The 20661-nt window shown below is 49.0% G+C and overlaps 1 protein-coding gene across 2 annotated transcripts; it reads left to right on the forward strand.

Moving 5' to 3' along the window:
* The first annotated feature begins 1579 nt into the window (after positions 1-1579).
* On the forward strand, positions 1580-19623 carry TNMD (tenomodulin). 2 transcript variants are annotated; one of them, XM_023507052.2, is made up of 7 exons: positions 1580-1838; positions 2042-2176; positions 13680-13820; positions 13999-14100; positions 17369-17522; positions 18303-18486; positions 18983-19623. In XM_023507052.2, the coding sequence occupies exons 1-7, from the start codon at positions 1785-1787 to the stop codon at positions 19242-19244; spliced, it is 1032 nt and encodes a 343-aa protein (XP_023362820.1). In that variant the 5' UTR covers positions 1580-1784; the 3' UTR covers positions 19245-19623. The 2 variants fall into 2 exon arrangements, with proteins under 2 accessions (XP_023362820.1, XP_003774964.1); XM_003774916.4 differs by having other exon boundaries at positions 1581-1838; positions 18303-18469.
* The last annotated feature ends 1038 nt before the right edge of the window (positions 19624-20661 follow it).

Raw genomic sequence — 20661 nt, forward strand, 5'->3', positions numbered from 1 at the left:
GATTGTCCAAACGGCACCGGCGAGGTATATGGTGAACACGAGCAGGTGGCAACACAGCACTAATGGAGAACTGTGCAAAATCAGAAGCTTCGGAATGTTGAATGACAGAAAAAGCAGATTGGCTGGTAATGAAGCAAAAACAAAGAGGAATGAATGAATGGCTCAAATGCTCACTGATATCAACAGGGCTAGAGGAAGGCTCCCGGTATACTGAGCAAACAAAATGGTCGTGATCAACTTTACTGAAGGTGATAATAGATCCATGAGAGTAGTGAAGTCCAACAGCTGGCCAGTAGGGTGAAACGGTCTGGTTTGGTCACAAGGAAGAAAGATCAGTTTGGCAGTCCATTCGGAAGGCAAGAACCAATGCTATGTGTAATGCCCAGAGGGGGAACGACGAGAGGTTAAAAGGATCAAGGGTCTGGTCCAGGACTCTCCTAATTGGAACGTGGACAAAGTCAATGCTCAATTCCAAATAGCTATGAGAAGGGGGGAAATGGCATCTAGGCAAAGGAAGATTAATGGTGAGTTTCCAATCATAACATGGCCAAAGAATCATCCGATGTGTGGAGAATTCTGGGGGATATCCAGAAGCAAAAGAGAAACACAGACTATTAGAGTGTGAGGGGATCTCAGTGGCCCTCTGATCTACTGGTACCCCCCAAAAGAATGCCATCTCTAAAATCCTTGACAATCCCAAACAGTCTGTGTTTGAAGACCTCAACTGAGGGGGATTTCGCTCCCTCCCAAGGAAGCCCATTCTACTTGGAGATCCTTGGTAGGAAATGTTTCCTTTTTCTAAATGTATATTGGCCTCTTGGCAACTCCCTCCCTCCCTGTATGGCTGCTCCTGGTTCTGCCCTCTGGAGCCAAGTAGAACAAGACAAGTTCCACTTCCAGCTTTTAAGTCCTTGAAGACAGCTATCATGTGCCCCTGGAGCCCTCTATTCTTCAGACTAACCACCCCCAGTTCCTTCAACTAATCCTCATATGGCATCAACCCCAGGCCCTCTGCCATCCTCTTTGCCCCGCTCTGGATGCTCTCTGGCTATTGATGTTCTTCTGAAAGATGGCATCCCAGATGGAAGGTGGTGCTCTAGCTGACGTGTGACCAGGATGACTCACGGTGGGACCACCGTGTCCTGAATTCTAGAAGCCTGGCCATCTCCTCGCGGACCCTGACGAGAACATGCTGTCGAAAACTTGGTACCGAATCAAGTAAGATGGAGAAGGAAGAAAAGTCAGGAGGGAGCCTTATCGTGACCACTCCACAGTATGTGGGGGAAAAAACCTCAAGAAAGGGCTCCGAAGGAAAGGCAGAAGTGGGGGGGGGGAAGGTGGTCAGGGAGAGAAGAGCAGAGAAGGCAGGACTCTGTTTCCGCCTTCCTTTGTTTGGGGGTACATAGCATTTCTTTCCACTGGTATTTTGAGTTCGTAGTGAAAAAAAATTATTTCAATGTGCCTAAGTTTGGTTCCTTTCCAATCTAATACCCCCCCTCTCCCATCCTCCAAGCCAAGAGTTCTCATTATAACCTTTGGTCTTTGCCATTCTGGGCGGAATTCACTACGTGCATGTTCTGTGCATGCACGGCGGGACCTACGTAACAGGCTGCTGCAGCAGAGGCCCCCCTATGATACTTCAGCCTCTGGGAGGACAGATTTGAGTCATACAAATCCAGCTTCTCCTCTGGCATCTGGGATCCAGCTCAGCTGCAGCTCACTCCACCTCGCCAGTGGTCTTCCAGTCCTCTCAGAGCTCAGGCAAGAGAGCTTTGCTCTGAGAGATGGTGACGACCAAGAACTCTCCAGAAAGCTGCGACGACTGTCACTTTCTAGATGTGAGTCATTTTGCTTTTTCCCTTCTTTCCCGGATTTTGTCCAGGGCAGCATGATGAGGAGAAACAACTCTGAAAGACTTCTGAGCGTTTTGACAGTGGTATTCTTTTTTTTTCTTTGTGTGTGTGTGTGTGTGTGTGTGTGCGCACACGTGTGTGTGTGTGCATGTGTGTGTAAATGTGGTTTCTCTTTGCTTTTTATTTAGGGGGAGACACCCAAGTCCAAGAAGAAGCTCTGCAGGACATTAAAGATCGGGGGACTGATCTTCGGGATCGTGGCTCTTTCCCTCACTCTCATATTTCTGGGGGGCAAGCACTTCTGGAACCTCGAACCCCAAAAAGTAAGTAAATGCAGTGTGTTATCTAAGCGCTTTCTGCAAAGTCAAACGAAGTGGCCCCATTTGCCTGGTACTGTGGCTTCTGCGATTGTTAAAAGTGCAGCTCGTTAGGTCATTTGCCTGTCTGTAGCCCAGTGATATGAAAGAAGCTGGACGGAGCTTTCTGTTCTTTTGAATTATGTCTCATGACTTCGCCAAGGTGGGGAGCGGCGGGGAAGGGAGTCTCTGTGTTTGACTTTATACCTGGGCTTGTGGCTGGAAGGAGTTAAGGCTCTTCATTGAAGGGAAGCCTATTGTGAGAAAAGCCTTTCCATCTTTCTTTCAATTATCTGGCTGGAAACTGGTGGAAAAGCAATTACCCTCCCACCGAAGGAGAAACACGCAGAAAGGGAGCGGCGAGGGATTTTCGGAGATTATGTTTCTACCTTAATGTATCTCCCGTGTGAACGTGGTACGGGGAGGATTCCACCAAGTACTGGGAGTAGCTGCGATCCCCAGCATCCCACTTGTGGTTTCTTTTTAATTAGCGGCTCTCAGGTCCCCACTAAGCACAGCTGCCTCAGTCCCGCTGAGATGGCGGGGACGCCAGGCAGATGCCAAAGGAGTTAAATCACAGGCCCCGAGCACCTTAGGCATCCGTCCGCTCCCTCGCTCGGGCCCGGTGTTCCTGGCGATTCGGCTGTGTGGTCTGGCTTTGATTAGTACGAGGTGACTGTGATGATCGCTCCTTAAGCCCCACAAACTGCTAAGTCACATTCTCCCACCCACAGAGACTCGGGACTCCTCTCCAAGAACTTCCAAGAATAAATCTCCTAAGTTTGAAGAGAATGGCAGTTTCAGGCTAGAATGTCCACAGGGTAATGGGGAGAGTCAGTGGGGCCCTGAGGATGAGGGATGGACTTTGGAGTCAGGGAGACCCAGGCTAGCTTCTCAGCACCCCAGGCCTTAAGACTACAGATCTGGGTGGCCGCAGGGAGTTTCCACGCTGGAAGCTCCCTCGCCAATAAAATCACAAGTCTGGCATCTTCACTCCCCCCTCCAAAACAAAAAGCCATAAACACACGTGCACACACACAGAACTCGGTATAGTACACAGACTGACGGCTCTGAAGTGGGAAAGACATGAGTTCAAGTCCTGACCTAACTAGCCGAATGATAATGGCCAAAGCCGTTCACTTCCCAACAGCCCCTCCCCTTGACAAATCTCTGAGACTCAAAGTTACAGGGGAGCCCTGGAAGAAGGATTTTTCACTGCAGGAGTTCCCTTTGTCAATGAGATCCCAAGGCTGTCCCGCCCTCCCCCCAAAATGTATCCACACACACCCCTCTGCTTAAATATTCTTTGAGCCACAGAAAGTTGACGACCATTTGGTCAAGTTTCAAGAATAAATCATTTGAAAGAATGGCTCAAGTCCCTCTTGCTCAGGCCCTTCCTTTGTGAAACAGAGTGTTTGTGTTGTGTGTGTGTGTGTGGGGGGGGTTGTTCCATAACTTTGGGGGCTAAGCAGGGAGTGAGGAAAAACGATGAGATGAAAGTTGGCAAGGAAAAAGTGGGGAACCCAGAAGATAGAGCAATGAAAGGAAGAGAGCAAGGAGGAAGGGAGCAAAAAGGAAGGGAAGTCTTGGGATAAAGGCTGGATTGGAGAGAAAATGAAAGAGAAGAGGGGCAGAGGAAGAGCGGGATAGGAACTGACAGGGAAACTGAGGCAGGGGCTGCCCCATTCTCATCTTCGTGTCCCCAGTGACTGGCACAAAGTAGGGCTTCACAAAGCTCTTTGTTGGGACTGGACTCTGTTCAAAAAATGTTTTAATTGAAAAAGAAGGGAACCGAATTGGAAAAGTTCCACTTAGGCCGAATTGGGAATCATTTGCCCAAACCTGGTCATGATTTTTAAAATGAACGCCAAAGGCCGCCCGGGTGGCCCTCTGGCCACCAATGCCTCTCCCTGCCCCTGCCATTTTCTTTGCTCTGCAATCAATCCTGTCCATGTTTAAGCAGGAGGGTGAAGATGAAAGGAAAAACAAGGAGGGGTAGCCCTCTCTCCAGCACAAAGCAGCTAGCCCTCTTGCCCCATCCCAATGGATCCCTGCCCAATGCCCAGAGCGGGGCCGGCAGGTGAGGCGGGACAGTATATGGCGAACACGGCTGCCTGTTCTTTGGAATGCCTTCCTTAATCCCCCAGGTGACATAGAGTGCCTCAGACCGGCCAGGGGAGTCATCAGCTGGGGTGGGGGAGCCCCACACTGGATCATCTCCCCAACAGGGCAATTCCACATAATTCCGAGGAAAGCTACCCTTTTTGTTCCCATCCTTCACCCCCAAGGGTGCTGAACTGAGCTTGGGGGTGGGGAGGGAAGGGTGGGGCAGGGGAAACGTGGCATTTCTGAGTCTAGGATCATGGGATATGCACCCCTGCAGGGGGCTTTGTCATTTTATCACAGCGGCACAGCTAGCGGGTGCTGTTCTAACGGAATTGGTGGCCTTTTAAAATACTTACTGAGTTATTTGCCACAATGAGGTTCTCATCAAGACTTTTAGCTTCATGGCTGTATGGGGGTGGCTCCCGCCCTCCCCTGGTCCCAACTCCACTTGCAGCCCCTGAAAGACCCAGTGCCCAATAGCCGACAAATACAGCTGTGTTCCCAGATGTTCTCCACGATCCATTCTGTTGCTACTGTCTCTCAAGAGGGCCACTTTTTGTTAATGACGAGCGTGGCCAAAAGGAGAAGTGGGGAAGGGGGCAGGAAAGCTGGACTACCAACAATTCATCCATCTGCTCACAGGAGCAAAGCCTGGTACAGTGTGCCATGCTGCAGAGGGCCCAAAGGGCATCACTGAGACCTGCCTGCTCCTTTAATGAGACCCATCAGTCAGCCCAAGCTTCTTCCTGTCCCCTGCTGCTTTCTAGAATTCTTTCTCAGAGCCTCTGTCCATGTTTCAGAGAGCAAGGTGCGATCACAAGCCTTGGCAAATCAAAGAGAGGTCAGCTCGTGTCGGGCACCAATGTGGCAGTCCTATACAAGTGCAACCAAAGTGGAGAGGTGATTAAGAATCCAGTTCCAAGGATGTTCTGTCCCAGGGATGTGGCTCTGGGTAAAAGGATGCTCAGAGCTCACCTGGTAACAAGTGAAAGGGACACCGAATCCTCCTCCCACCAGTGCCTTGTGCCTCCACGACTAGGCTTGTGCTGCTTGTTCGCCATCTTTATTTCTCCCTTTTCTGAGGCGGGCTGGACTTAGCGATTACATGAATTATGACCTGTCTGTCCCACGTCACGAGATGTGTCCCTAGGGAATGTTGAGGGAGCCCCAAGAGAGCCAGAGCCTCACTCATGGAGCCTAACCCTGCAGAAGCAGCCAATGGGATTGGATTTCTGGGGTCCATCCCATGCCATCCCCTTGCTAAGCAGTGATCCTCCCTCTAAATATCGCTCAGGCAGCAGCCGCGCTAGAGGCTAGGTGAGGAAGAAGGAGACCCCAACAGGTAGAACCGCAAGCACGGGGACGGGGCAGGGGGAGGAGTGCCAAGGGACAACATGAGAGTTTCCCACTAAGTACAACAGCTATACGGTCTCCACTGCCTAAGGGCCCCCGTGAGCCTTCCTTTCACACTGCCCTCATGGAGGTTTTTCCAGAAGTTCCTCAGTATCTGGATGGAAGATCTCTCAGATCAGATTCTGAGGATTTCAGGAGGAAAAGGAGGTGGGGCTGAGGAGAGGGGTACAGGTAGCACGGCCAAACAAAGGAGAAAGTGCCCTGCAAATGCACGGCTGGTGGAAAATCCCCGCTCTGAGGGCAAAGCCAAGTTCTCCTGGCTGCCTTTAGAGCCTGTGGGGCTGTCAGCTAAAGAAAGCCGATGGTGCTGGGCCATTTACTGACAAAGGAGACCATTCTGTTGTCCTAGGGCTGCCTCCCAGGATTAGTGTCTGCTCCTGCCCCCCGCAACACACACACACACACCCACACAAACACTCACATACACATACACACACACTCACACATTCACACACACATTCACAGACACTCACACATTCACACTCACACATTCACACACACTCACACATTCACAACACGTTCACACTCACACTCACACACACACTCACGCATTCACACACACGCAATCACACACACACTCATACACTCACACATTCACACATTCACACACACACTCACACATTCACACACACACACTCACACATTCACACACTCACACACACATTCACACTCACACTCTCACACACACACACACATACCATCTTATTTTGTTTTCATACATCTGTTTAAAATAAGCTGTATTTATTTAAAATCCCACATCTGGTGTTGACATTTTCATTCCAATAAGTCCTCTTCCTCCTAGCTGGGCCCCCATCCCCCACCACCTCCCACCTTGTATGGACAAAAGATTCAGATTTCATCTCCTAAAGGGAGTGCAAGGCCCACTTGAATCTCTTCCCTTTGACATTTTGAAACAGAGAGAGAATAAGAGGGAGGGAGGGAGGGAAGGAGGGAGAGAGAAAGTCCAAGCAAAGTTCAAGGAGATGGAGGGAAGTGAACCCAGGGGAATCCAGCTTATCAGGCCTTGCTGATCCCTACCACCTCTCAAGCACAGCAACCCGCCCCAGAAGTCCGGTGTTTGGCTTTGGGCCTTTCAGGGCTGGCCGTCCCCGATGGAGCCCAGACCCAAGGTTGCTGCAGCTGCTGAGGGTCTTGGAAGACCCTCTCTGAAACTTCCTCAGTTTGTCCTGGTGCTCCTTGGCCAATGTATATTGAGCATTTTACCCACCTGGAAGGAAGGAAAGGAGAAAGGAGCAGAGGAGCTCTCAAGGACTAGACAGAATAAACAAGAATAGACTTTTCTGTGATGCGTGTGTGTGTGTGTGTGTGTGTGTGTGTGTGTGTGTGTGTGTGTGTGAATTCTATTCAGGTCAATCAGGACGGCTGAAAGGCTTAGAGCAGAAGGCCGGAGGAGGCTTCCCTTGATTCCATGAAGCAGAAGTTGAGGATGGGGGGTAGGCGCCCCTCCGGGGTACCTGATGGACTAAAAAGCTGGTAGCCACTAGTCCTTGGGACAGCAAGCCACAAGTGTCTTGAGGCAACTTTTCAGTTCCTCTTCCACACAACTTAGGAAGCAAGTGCCATTCTTCCCCAGTTTCCCCAGTTCATGGCTGAGCGTTTCAGGATAAGGGCAGTCTGAGGAATCACCGGAGCCCCTAAGGTCCCTGAAAGCTATGAGAGAACACAAGGAACAACAGGAGGAGGATCTGGGACCGCTAATGAGGAGGGCAGGATGAGGCAACAATTTGGTGCCTCAGTGCACCAAAATGGACAGGGTACCATCAAGAATCCTTCGGCAGTTAGAAACAATTGAACTTAGCAGCTCGTGAACAAGACTATTTCAATAAAATAGGAAGCTATTGGATCCCCAAGTGAGCTCTCCCCCCAGTGCAGCTGCCTCCCCCGGCCCTCCCCTGTGCCCACGAGCATTCCATGTGTCACTTGCACTGGCTCTGAATCCCACTCTATCACTGACTCTCAGTGGGACCACGGACAAACCTCCTTTCCCCTCTCCAAAACATCAGTTTCTTTCTTTGGAAGAGGAGAGGGTTGGATGAGTTTCTCTTGAAGGTCGCTTGCATCTTTAACATTCTAGAAAGCAAAGATTCTAAGGTACAAAGTTGGGCCCTTGGAACGTGGGGATGATTGTGCTCCCCACCAGTGAGTTGTAGCTGTCCCTTCACCCATGATCCCGTGCTTCCAGAAGACTCTCACTTGCCTAGTGTGGGGGTGATTTTTCTGTGCTTCATCTGACTCAGCCAGAGACCTCTTTTCTTCACTCTTCTCCAGGGCTCGGAAAAAATAGAGATTTCCTCCCCCTACTCCCATTGGGCCCCCCTTCCCTCCCTATTGCCCCAGCAGCTGGGTAGGTGAAATCGCTCTCTGGAGAAGCATTCGCATTTGGGTCCTCAGTTGGAGGAATGGGCTTCACATTTTCTCGCTGCCACGTCGACCTCATCAGCTCGGGTAGAGTTCCAAGACTCAAATTCACACTTGGATGGTGACTCCCACTGGAGTAGCTACTCATGGGCAATTCACACCGATTAAGTAGAAAGCGAGCGTCACAATGCCGCAGACATAGATGGGTTTGTTGGCCGGTTCCTCCTAAGGGAGCATTTGCCTCTCAACTTCTATGACGCCAATGACAAAGCAGTGAACTCTCAAAGTGAACTGCCCATGAGCACCTGGCAGTGGAAGTGGGTCCGCAAGGGAGAGCAGCTGAGGCATTGGAGGGGTTGCTCTGGATGCCTTATCAGGCTTGGCAAAATGGCTGCTTCCAATCATGTCGTGCTAGCCCACATGATTGCATTTTGAGGTCCTGATGGACTAGCAGAACCCTTGGATGCCACAACTCACTGGCCTGAAATCATTCTCGGGTCATTTCCCCGGGCACCAAGCTGGGGTCCCCCAATCAAATAATGCCAACCCTGTCCCTAGCCCACTCCGATCCTAAGAGAGGGCACTATCAACCACTTGGCCAACCAATGGTCTGACAGCAGCAAAGACCTAGAAAGGGAAACATCGCTGACCCAAAAGACAAAGAAAAAGGTGGGGGGGAGGGAAGAGGGGAAACTTCGCAAGCTCTGAATTTGCAGATGTGAAGAGCAGCTCCTGAGACCAACCTTGTTGAAAAGGAGGAACGTCTACACTACTCAGGCCAGATCTTTTTCCCATACTTTGAAAGGGGTAATTGAAGATGCAGGAGACCAGGCTCCTCTAGGGAAAAAAGTCTCCTTTCACAGGTGACTCTGTACCCAGAGGCCACTTTGTAGCCACTGGGTCCCAAGGTGGACTGTGCCCCTTCAATACCCCTACTCCCCACAGATGAACACCTGCCAGCCAGCTATTCTGAACACCAATCTCAGCTTCAGGAACTGGAGCCCGTGAGGAAATACTGAAGGATGAGGGCTGGGGAAAAGAGCAGCTAGATTAATCACAGATTTCAACCGAGAGAAAACAGCTCAAATGCCCCAGACCAAATGTCTTCAGCCTCTTTCTGAACAGACTAAAGCTACTCACCCCTAAACAGATTTATCACACCAAGGTCCGCAGCAAGGGTACCCCTTCAGAGCAGCTTTCTTTTCAAATCTCAGAGACTGGCAAACAAAGGAGACAGAAAAAAATGAAAACCCATGAAAAATGGATGATGAGGCTCATTTGCAGCCGGAGTAGAAGGATTAAAATAGATTGGGGAAGGAATTTCTGGGCAGGAAAAAAAGGAATGTGTCTGCATCCTCACCATGATGGGCTTGTTTTTTTCAATGTGGTCTTCGCAGACGCTGTGATTCCATGACCTACCTGCGGGATTATCTCGTTCTCGGACTGTGGGTCCCACTGCCCTTAATTGGTTTGCCGGCCCCTGATCAGCTGGAGCAAAGTAGGAAGGGGGGCCGAAAGCAAACGGGGCGGGGGTGGGGACGGCCAAAATCACCCCCCTTCATAATTTTGCCACCAGCTGCTCCTGGGTTGGGGGTCAAAGTTGAATGCCCACTCTTCTCTACGTCATCATGGGTGCTTGATTCTTCTTTAGTTTAGTATCGGGCAGGGCAAAGCTAATCCGGTTCCTGTTCTTCAGAAATCCCCTATCTGGACCAGTTAGCATAGCAGACTTAGGCTTGATGCCAATGGGGCCAAGGTCACAAGCTGGGTCCTTAGACAAGCCAGCCTGGAGAACTTGCAGATGTGCCCGTCTGCAAATGACCTTTGCAGAGGCTACCGAATGAGATCTAGAAGCACTCTGCAAAGTCTAGGAATCCAACTGTCCACACAGGGAAAGCCAAGTGGGCAAAGAATACCTATTCTTCAGACTATGAAATGCAGGAGGCGGGAGAGTGCATAAAGCGGGCTGTCAGTGTATCGATCTTGGAGAGACATCTCAGATGAATGATAAGCCAGGCCCAGAAAGGAACAAAGGAGGAGAGTAGGCTGGCCGGCTTTGGAGAGAATGCATGGGGCTTAAGATGACCCCGAGCCTCTATCTGAAACAAAGGCTCCTCTCTTTAACACCCAAAGTCTTCTAATGATTCACCCAGGTATCCACAGTGAATTAAAATTCCTGGTCGCCCAAAAGGTGATGGGGAAGATATACAGTGAGCAAAGTGGGCTGAGTCATGGTAACAATCGTGAGTGACAGGCACAAAATGGCATTAAGACATAGCAAAGAGGTGCACACTGGGAAAAGGATGCAGCTGATCGTGTACCGATAATGGTCAGACAGCACCAATAAACTCATAACATGCAAGACCTAGCAGAAGGTCCCCCACGCTAGGGAGACTCCCTGTGAACCTTTGGGAGCACATGGGCGAGGGTCCCACAAGATGAGAAGGTGTGGGAGGCTCGCAAACTGTGCCTTTTGAGCCAGTTCCCCACTGGGATGAGATGACAGATCCCCAGAAGCATATGAGCCTCAGACCATTCTGCAGGCACAGACAGTGCTCCCCCAAATCTGGCCAGACACTTCCCAAACGTGTGTGTTCTGTGGGAAACCAGACAAGGGACAGAGCCCCTCGCAGCCACCCTCAAACATTTCAAAGTCCTGGAGGACAGCAGATCGGGGGTGCCGTCCCAGCCCCTCAGCCTCAAAAGGGCTCCCTTTGCCAGCTACCTAGCTGGCTAAAGGTCCTTCACTTTCAAGGACTGCAGTAGTATGGAAAATCAGCTAGCTCTGAAAAAACTGGATCCCAAAGTAGTTAAAGCTGTACCAATTCAAGTTCGAAGGAACTTTCAAAGCCCCAGCCTCTCTTTTTGCAGAGGAGAAAGCTAAAGCCGAGAAAAACATAGTGGCTTTCCCAGTCTCACGCAGAGACAGTAAGAAGCAGAGATGGGATCCGAACCCAAGTCCTGAGACTTTAAGTCAACCAGGCAGTTTAGTGGATGCAGTTCTGGACTTGGCACGAGGAAGATCCGGTTCAGTGCCTGCCTCGGACATTTACTAGCTGTGTGTCCCTGCAGAAGTTCATCCCTCCCAGCCTCAGTTTCCCCATCTGTCAAGTTAGAGGACTGAATCCCAAGGCCTCGCGGATCTCTTTTGGCTCTAAATCTATGATCCTACAAAACCCCGAGTTCTTTCTACAGCACTCCTCTGCTTCCCATTATTACCAACCCCATTGCAGAGTCAGCAACTCCCACCACAGCTACAGAGAGTGATGGAGGGAGACGGTCACAAAGGTAGCTCCAAGAAAGAATATTCCCAGAGAAAGTTTGAAAATCATTGCGATCTGCTGAGCTTAGCACCGTTGCCACTTTCCAATAATATTTATCTGCAAGGTGTCCAAGCAGGGTGCGTTGCCAAACATGCCGGAAAACTCATTCTCCAGGAGAACGAAATTCGAAACGTCTCCAGTCCAATTTCAGAGTCTTCCTCCGATGATTGAAAACGCAGCCTGTACTTTCCTGGGGCCCAGGTAGGCAGCACTCCAACATCCATCCCCTGGTCTCTAACCTCATTTTTCCATGCACCGATCCATCAACAGCAGTGCTGATAAAATACCACTACGAGCAGTGGCGGGGAAGTTTATCTCGGGGACCGAGAGTATTTCGAACACAAATTCCGCCCTGTTGGGAGACCTGACAAGGCTGAATCCGAGCCGGCTGCTTCTCCTACCTCCTCTCCCCCAGACCCCCAGAGGTCCAGCTGACAGAGAGCTCGATTTGTTACTCCGGCTAGAGGTTTCTCTTTTCTCAAGCTGGCTACGGAGCTGAAACCAAGGACATATTTATATCCAAGAGCAAATACCAAGCCTAATGGAATCTGCGACCTGTCACCAACCAGCTCAGGCTTCCTTAGTTAACTCCACGCCTGCCATAGATCTCGGGGTGCCTTGTCTCTTCCCTTTCTGCCTCCCCATTGACCTTGCCCATTTGTTTAAAAAAAAAACTCCTTCTGGAGACCAGTCTCACCCTCCCCCCCTGCACTGAAGAAGTAGAAGTCCTTCCACATACGTCTGTGGAGGCACCTACCGTGCACACAGGAAGGCCCCTGCTAACCATTTGTTAGGGGAAATTGAGTGGGAAGGGGAAAGAAAGCTGTTTCAGACCCGGGCTCTTGTTTTTCAACTCTGTCTGTCTTTTTTTGAGTTCCAAATAATTCTTGTTACGGCAAACTCTTCCAACTTCTTTCTCTGCTTGAGCTGAGGACAAACTGACCAGGTTAAACTAATACTATAATACAGACATCTGCAGACACCCAGAATGAAAGCCAGATCTGGCTGTCGCTGAGGCAGATGCCATTTGAAAGATGCCATCCCTCCCTCCCGAGGGCATGCTTTTGCAGGCTCTCAACTTACCGAGCTGCTGAAGCCTCATGGTCCCAGGGCTTAGAATAGCGTGGGTACAATGGGCTTTGAGGTATGGAGTCAGGCTGTATTAATATCCCTTAACTGATTTGTTCTCTGGGATTGCTCATTGCAGAACTTGGGACTGGAGGGGTTTAGGTGTTTCCCTATCGAAATACTCCAAGACGCGTAGGAGTAACCTTTAAAGCAAATATGTAGTAGAATGCTCGGCGCTGTCTGGGCTCAGAAGAGATTACACAGTGTAGCAGAAGCATGGGATTTGGAGTCGGGGGACCCAACTATTCTCTGTGAGACATTAGAGAAGACCCTTTCCCACTCGAGAGCTAATTTTCCTAAACCCTAAAACGAGGGAGGCAGATCGGATGGCCTCTCAAGTTCCATGATCTGTGACCCAGTGAATGTGAGGGACTTGAGGGGCTCCCGGGAAAAGAACCAAGGTAAGGAAAATAGAGCCCAGAAAAGAATTAGGATTATTTGGCCAGACAAAAAAGAAGCTTAACAATCAAAGGTTTTCGGGGATTTGAATATACTAACGGGGTTCCATCTACTCTCCTTTCTCCCTGCTGGAGCCAAATGAGGGACATAAACTTAGTCTGCAACAACCAGGAAGTTCACTTAGCTTGAAGGGATTCTTTTCAGGGACCAAAAGCTTCAAGACAATGAAATGAGTTATTAAGGGATGCTGAAATCTCCTTCTGCTGCTGGAGAGTCTTAATAGTCTGCAGCTCCCCCTTCAGAAAGCTTGAAGGTGATACCTTCCCAGAGAGGGAGATTAACAAAATGAACTTTAGGGGTCCACCAATCAAGAGAACGATGAATATCCCCTGCACTTAACACAAGGGGACAACATTTTACAGCCTCGTCGGCGTATTTCAAGGTGGTTTAATATTTAGGCGAGGTCTACAAACGGAGCTGCCAGAACTCAGCTGGCAATTTCTCAGTGGCAAGCCCCAGAGGCCTGGCTTCTAGAGTGCCTGCTATTCGGCTTTATGATCTCAAAGCCCCTCTCCCGGCTTCAGAGTCACAGAATTAGCAGTGGGGAGCTATTGAGATAGCTTATCGTCACCTGGGCCTTGGAAGAAAAGGTAAATGTGCCTTAGATGATACCAAATTAAATCTCAGCATCTCTAAGCTGGTTTTCCTCTTTGTTTCCCCAGATCTATGATGTAGAGCATACATTCTTCAGCAACGGGGAGAAGAAGAAGATCTTGATGGAAATCGACCCTATCACTAAAACTGAGATATTCCGAAGTGGAAATGGCAGTGACGAGACATTGGAAATCCATGACTTTAAAAATGTAAGTCGAATGTATCCCCCCTGAGTTTGTGTCTCAGAAATCAGAGGGTTCGAACTGAAGTAGCGGAGCCTTTCATGCTCCCAATCTGATTTTTAAGGCACAACTATTCTAACGAGAAGAAGGTCCCTTTGGTCGCCAAGTTCTGCCATTTCAGGGACTACGGTTTTGCCTCTTTTAGGGCTACACGGGTATCTTCTTTGCTGAACTCCAAAAATGCTTCCTGAAAACCCAGATCAAAGTAATTCCTGATTTCGATGAAACTGAGATGGAAGACGCTGAGGTAGGTGTGCCGCTGTGCTTCCCGTTCCCGTGAGTACCTAAGCTTTGAGCACTATGTTCCAGATCTTGCCACATGCTGCCATTCACATATCTAGATAGCCCGACTATTTCAGCTGAGCAACTAGGAAGAAGGGAACAGGGCCCTGCTGCTGCTCACTGATGAGCTCCAAGAACTATCACTCTCCTCTCTCTCCATTGACCAGGACAGCAAGCCTGCCATTACCCAGAGTGTGGTACAGCAAATGGCCCCAATTTGGGAGTCAGAGGGATTCGATTTGAATCGCCATTCATTTCTTTATTATGCACTTGATCACGTGTGAGTTACTTAACTTCTCTGAGCCTCAGTTTCCTCTTCTGTAAAGTGAGGGGCTCAGACTAGACGTCAGTAATTCTCTCTCCATTGTTTCCCGAGGTCTCGATAATAACACTATAAATCAGGCATCTCTCTGAAGCATCTAAATACTCAGAGAATATTTCACAATCAGTTCCCCCTTAGGAGGTGGCTCGAGTTGGCTCTAATGTACTCTTGCTTGACGGTCCCTTTTGACACAGGTTCTAGGATCCTGTGATCCTGGTTGGTCTGGGAAAACTAATGTGGCCCAAAACTCCATCATGTTTTCGTACAACCAAGCTAGTGATGACACCCTCTTCCTGAGGCTGGCAAAGCAAACCCTCATAATCGGTCCATCTCTAGGTCCACAGCAAAAGTCTTTCAAGTAAGCCCTGCCCAATCTGGTGCTCTGCTGAGAGAGCCCAGGATTGCCCCTATGCCATTATGAGTTGTCAAAAGAGGTCTTTAGCAGAGGAAATAAGGGACAACTTCAAGAAAAATCGAGCTGGCCCCTGCCAAAACCAGGTCGTAGAAAAGTTCATGTGGTCAAGGGCAACGTTTCACTCACCAGTGCCAATCTCTTGCCAAATAGTGTCACTCTGACCTTTATTTTATGCTCTCCACTCATCTGCATTCTCCTTTCCATGGAATTTCTGACATCAGAGTCAGTCCTACCTGGGCCTCATTGGAGAAGAAAACGTCAAGACAAAGGAAGGGGAAGTCAGCTCTGAGGTGATGAGAACTGGAGCAGTTCTTCTCTCAAAAGGCTGTCTGTTCCTTCCCGCTGCTTTGCTCGCACACCTGGGCAGGCAGAAATCAACAGCCTGTGATTGCAAAAACTGGCAGGCCGTGTGAATGGGCACGGGGTCGCCTTCTCTCTACTGAAGCTCCCCAACACTGCCTTTCATTCCTCTCCTTCCCCAGCAGCATAGTCTTTTTCCAGACTGTTCCTCCTTACCTCCTGTTTGACCTAAGACCTCCCAAGGGCCCCCTTGGCCCCACGGGTCATGCTGGTAGCACACTCTGAGCTAACGGTGACTGACCCCTGTTATTAGAGGGCTTACAAAGAGCAGTTACAGAGAGACAAAAGATGCCATTATGACCTCAGGGTCTGTGGCCAGAACATTTCAGGAATATTTTTAAAGCCCCAAATCGGTGCCATCAAGAAAAGGGGAGATAATTACGAGAGGAGGGACAACTATAGCCCAAAGCAGGACAAGGAGGCAGCTAAATCAGCAGAGATGCTCGTCCTCATGTGCCAGCATTAGCAGAAAATGGGCATGGTCATTTTGGAAGGGCTAGACAGACAGCCTCTAGAGCTTTTGATTACTCCTAAAGCATTTTCAGGATTTATTTATGCATTCCACTGAATGCATGGGCCCACGTACTCCTACGCCGATTCATTCTGCAGCTCATTTCTATCAAATATTTATATGGAACCAAAACCTGGGGTCTCGTGGGTTTGGTGGACTCACGGTATGGACAATCCTTTCCCCAATGCAGATCTGGGACCTGTCTGCAACTGCTAGTCTTAAAAAGGTAGCTGTCTGTGGGCACTGAGAGATAAAAGGGGTCCTCAAGCTTACAGAGCCAGTGGGTGGCAGAGGGGGAGAACATGCACTCAGATCCACCTACCTCTCGGCCAGCCCTCTATCTCCTAAGCACATTGTCTCTCCAGATTTCCTATCTGCAAGAAACTGATCCCGTACCCATAGTTATGGGCATAGACAGGTTCCAAGTTATTTTCCTGGTAAATCGATGAGTCAAAAGGCCACAAACCCTCTTAATGTGACACTGCCCGCACAGATCCTGCAAGTGAAATGGACTAAGTATTAATGGGGAAACAGGCCTGGGTCTTGCTAATGACTATTCAGAGGAACAACTTCATCTTGTGTAGGCAGCTCCTTTCATGGCATCCCAAGGTCCTTCTAGACTTTGAAGCCTGGGACAGCACAGTGTTTAGTATTATAAATTACTTGAAAAATATACAAAGACATTCTAAAGAGAATAAATGAGAGTGCTGAAATCATAAAGCTTAGAGAGGAGAAAGAAGGAAATTGAGAGATCTCATCATTGGGTCGGGGAGGATTAGGCAAGGAGATGCGTCATGGAGGCCGGAATACAGGAATAATGGCCTCACAGAGCCCAAGAAATAGCAACGGCGATCGGCAATGTTTCCACCTGGCCCAGTGTGCCTAGGGCTCTGGCTGTAAGAAGACTGTTTCGAGACTATACTTACAAATAATCGTGGCCTCCATGATCTGCACCCAAGTAAGAGCAGAGGTGCCCCACCCATCAGGTAGTGACAGTGTCTCACAACATGGGGAAGCCAACACTCACCCGGGAGCCACGCTGTATGCGGAGTGAGCGTGGTCCCAACAATGGACTAAGGACAGGGGGCAGACTGGTCATGGGACTTTTAAAAGGCGGCAAAGGATGTACACTCGTCTCTAGGTCCCAAGGTAAGAAACAAAGGCATCCAAAAGCCTGTTCTTGGGTTTGACGTGGTATAAGAACCTCTCAGGACCTATCTCAGGTTCCTTCCACTTCTAAATCTGTGTGCCTACCATCTTGCTTCCTTGGACCAAACTTTAACATCCTTGAACCCTTGCATCCTCCCTAAGCAGAATGAGGGGAGGCTAGTCTTGGAGGCAGGAAGTCATGAGTTCAAACCTGCCTTAGACACTAGCTATGTGACCCTCATTCAATTTGAATTTTCTCATTTGTAAAAAAGGAATAGTAACAGGACCAATTGCAGCAGGTACAAGTATGATAATCCACATGAAGTACTTTGCAAACTTTCCTAGTTATTATTATGATCAGCTCAGCCTAGACATTGTGTGAACATCTAAGATTGCCTGCAAGGTTATTGGGCTTGGGTTTCTCTCCCCCCGACCCTGCCAGCCTTTCACTCATCCCAACTCCCTTCCTCTTCCAGAATGATGAAATCACAACAACCTACTTTGAGCAATCTATGGTTTGGATTCCGGGAGAAAAGCCTATCGAAAACAAAGACTTCCTGAAAGGCTCCAAAATCTTTGAAGTCTGCCAGAATGTGAGCATCCACTGGATCCACCCCACCCTACTCACAGGTACGGAGTTGTTCTCCCTCCAAAGACAATGCTGGCTAACAATCTCGGGATCTCCCAGACTATTCAGCACACACTAATTGTGCCAGCAAGGAGGGGACTTGCATGGCCAAGCTCAAAATCAGACAGATTTATGTTGACGGGCTCTTAAACATACCAGCAAGGGTAACACCCCCCTCACGTGGCCAGTGATAGCAAAGAGGCAATCTGGCTTTCACTACACATCTGTATTCATTCCACCCGACATACCCAGTTCATTGCTCTAAACCCATTTAGATCAGCCCAAATATGGGTGTCTGCTATGAGGCATGGGCCCATGGCAGTCTCCCTGGAAGACGGGACCCTTGCTGCACATCTGCTCCTCCAGCAGCAGAGTGGAGAGTGTCGACGAGCTAGCTCAGCAAAGTCAAGGGCCCTAGGCACTTCCTACCAACTATGGTCAGCCCAGGTGTACAGAGACTTCGGTAGCCCCATTTCTAGACATCCCCAAATAAAACTCTACTAGCAATGTTTTCTCTTAGGGCAAAAATAGTGTGGGGAAGAATATTTGCTAGTGACTCTACAGCTAAGAACATCTGTGCTTGGGTAGCTGGTAGATTATTAGCTTTGAAAATATCCTTTTTTTTAGTACTTCAGCTAAAGGATGGGAGTGATTTACCCCTACCAAAGCTACCAGGGAAAAATTCTCCCAGCAGAAATCCCTCCACTGCCGAGACCCCGTCGAGCCCACACGGAGGCGTGGGGAATATGACTTTGGCCCAATACTAACATTTGTCGCCTCAGCTTCTGAATTTCAGGACTTTGAGGGAGGAAATGAAAATGTCCACTTTCTCACAAACCGAAAAAGTGGAATCGACCTCAACGAACAGTGGATGGACCCAGAAGTGAAGCCTGGGAAGAAACGCCAGAGCCGACAGCTAGCTGAAGAGGATCTCCCAGTGAACGACTATGTAAATTTGGGGGTTAGGTAACGACCAGCTCTTTCATGATGTGCTCAGACCTTAGATCAGGAGTTTCTAAAATGATTCCAATGCCCCATATTTCCCAAAGCTTCCCCACCACAGTTTGCTGAATGGTTCTGGACCACTTGGCAGTTTGGGGTAACCTACTTCTAGACCTACCCCACTAAATCTGCCATTACAAAGAAAGAAAGAGGGATGGCATCCAACTGGGAGGGAACCTTCAAAAGCATTCCTAATTTTAATATCATTTTAAGTCACATTCGTTAGAATGGGAATAACAGCAAGAGAGGTGGTTTTATAAGTTTGGATGGTGCCATAGGGGCAGGGAAAAAAATTTTATCATAATTTTGTAGAACACCACTGACTCAAAGGGCAATGACCAGGGAACTTAATTATCTCTCTGGTCTTCCCTCCAAGCAACCTGTAGCTCTCTCATTTTGAGTGGGACTTCTGTACAGTTGGCCTAACCTCTTCAAGTCAACTTCTCTATTTTTCTTACAGACCGAAAATGGAGTCGAATTTGACCCCATGCTGGATGAAAGAGGTTATTGTTGTATTTACTGTCGTCGGGGTAACCGCTATTGCCGCCGGGTGTGTGAGCCTCTACTGGGCTTCTACCCCTACCCGTACTGCTACCAAGGAGGGAGGGTCATCTGTCGGGTTATCATGCCTTGTAACTGGTGGGTGGCGCGCATGTTGGGGCGGGTCTAGTGCCAAACTTCGGCACCACGCAAGTAAGCCAATCCACAATATCCATGTGTAAGCCGGCGGATATGTGTCTGTGGAACGCTTGGCTACTTGCTCTCTATGGTTATCATCTAGTTACCTTCTTCTTACTCTCATATAAATGCATGCATCACCAATGGCCTGATTCTTGCCAAACACTCTTTATGCATCGGGGCAGAAAATCCTCCTTGACCACCTTCTCACCCCCAAATGGGGCATCCGTGTCTTAACACGGACAAGTTCAGCAGGACATCTACAAGATAGGGTGGAGCCTACGACCAGCTGGGGAAAGGAGGGAAGGCAGGCAGGATTCTCAAATATTGCCTTTTATGATGCTGTATAGAGAATGTGGAAATGAAAGGCTGATAATAAAATATCACTGTAGCTGACTCATAAAAACTTTTCTTCTTCTTTGTATTCCATTATCTGAAAGACAGACCCTAGACTTACCTGAGCCATCTAATAAAGCCCAGGACCGCCAGTGAGAGGCTCAATAACTTTCCACTAACAGATTACCACTGCTCAGACTCAGCCAAAGAGAAAGCGAGACCGGCAGATAGAGGGGAAGTGTGGGCCCCTTCCTGTAAGCGTGCGTTTTCCTGCTCTTGGCCAGATTTTGTCCCCTCTTAACCTTCAGGTCTGACCTTTGCTTAGATGAGCAGCTACTTAGGGACTCTTCTGAGGCTGTTGTCGGGGAACTGGGATTCACCGGTATCATTTGGTCTCAATGTGGGGACTTGTATAAGTTCTGAAGGGGAGTAGGGAAAGAGAGTGTCTTCCCCGAATTTCATAGGACTAGCATTCTTCTTTCTCTTCCGAAAGGGAGCCAAGTTTCTGCTCAACTGATACCGTGGCCAAGAAGGCCATGAACAGTTTGCCTCTGTGGCCTCTTCTGGTTCCAGTAATTAGGGGGTACCCATCTGAAGAACCCCTTGATTTCCATTTGGAGCAGGTCCCCTCTGCTCCACCACCTCAGAGTTCTTGTGCCATGAAAATAAGTGGCAATTTCCATCTACAAAGCATTTATAAATACTAAATAGCTCCAGAGATGCCTGGCGTCTCCTCTTTTTCATAAATGAAAATGAAGAAGCAAAGATAAGAGGATTTACGAAAACCTGAATTAAAATCAACCAGCCGGTTCCTGTTTCTTGAGCACTGGGGGATAAAATAAGTGCAAAGATGCGCGCCCCCTCATTCATCCATCCATTCAGGCAGGCAAGCGTATGTTTCTAAAGCCCGTCCTCTGGGTGGGGAGCTCTACTGGGGGCTTTTGTTATTGTGGAGTGGTTTCAGTTGCATCTAAGTCTTTGTGACCCCATCCGGGAGCTTCTTGGCAAAGATATTGGAGTGGCTGGCCATTTTCTTCTCCGGCTCATTTTACAGATGAAGAAAATGGGGCAAATAGGGTGACACGACTTGCCTAGGGTAAGCTAAGTAAGTGTCTGAGGGCGAGT

Source organism: Sarcophilus harrisii, chromosome X, assembly GCF_902635505.1.
Source record: "Sarcophilus harrisii chromosome X, mSarHar1.11, whole genome shotgun sequence".
NCBI classification, from domain to species: Eukaryota; Metazoa; Chordata; class Mammalia; order Dasyuromorphia; family Dasyuridae; genus Sarcophilus; species Sarcophilus harrisii.

What these genes read in the sequence shown, in the direction of transcription:
- TNMD (XM_023507052.2), top strand. Translation starts at nt 1,785, where the DNA reads ATGGTGACGACCAAGAACTCTCCAGAAAGCTGCGACGACTGTCACTTT. An exon ending in AAATCCATGACTTTAAAAAT is followed by an intron (nt 13,821 to 13,998) that starts GTAAGTCGAATG and finishes TGCCTCTTTTAG; the next exon opens with GGCTACACGGGTATCTTCTT. An exon ending in CCACCCCACCCTACTCACAG is followed by an intron (nt 17,523 to 18,302) that starts GTACGGAGTTGT and finishes TTGTCGCCTCAG; the next exon opens with CTTCTGAATTTCAGGACTTT.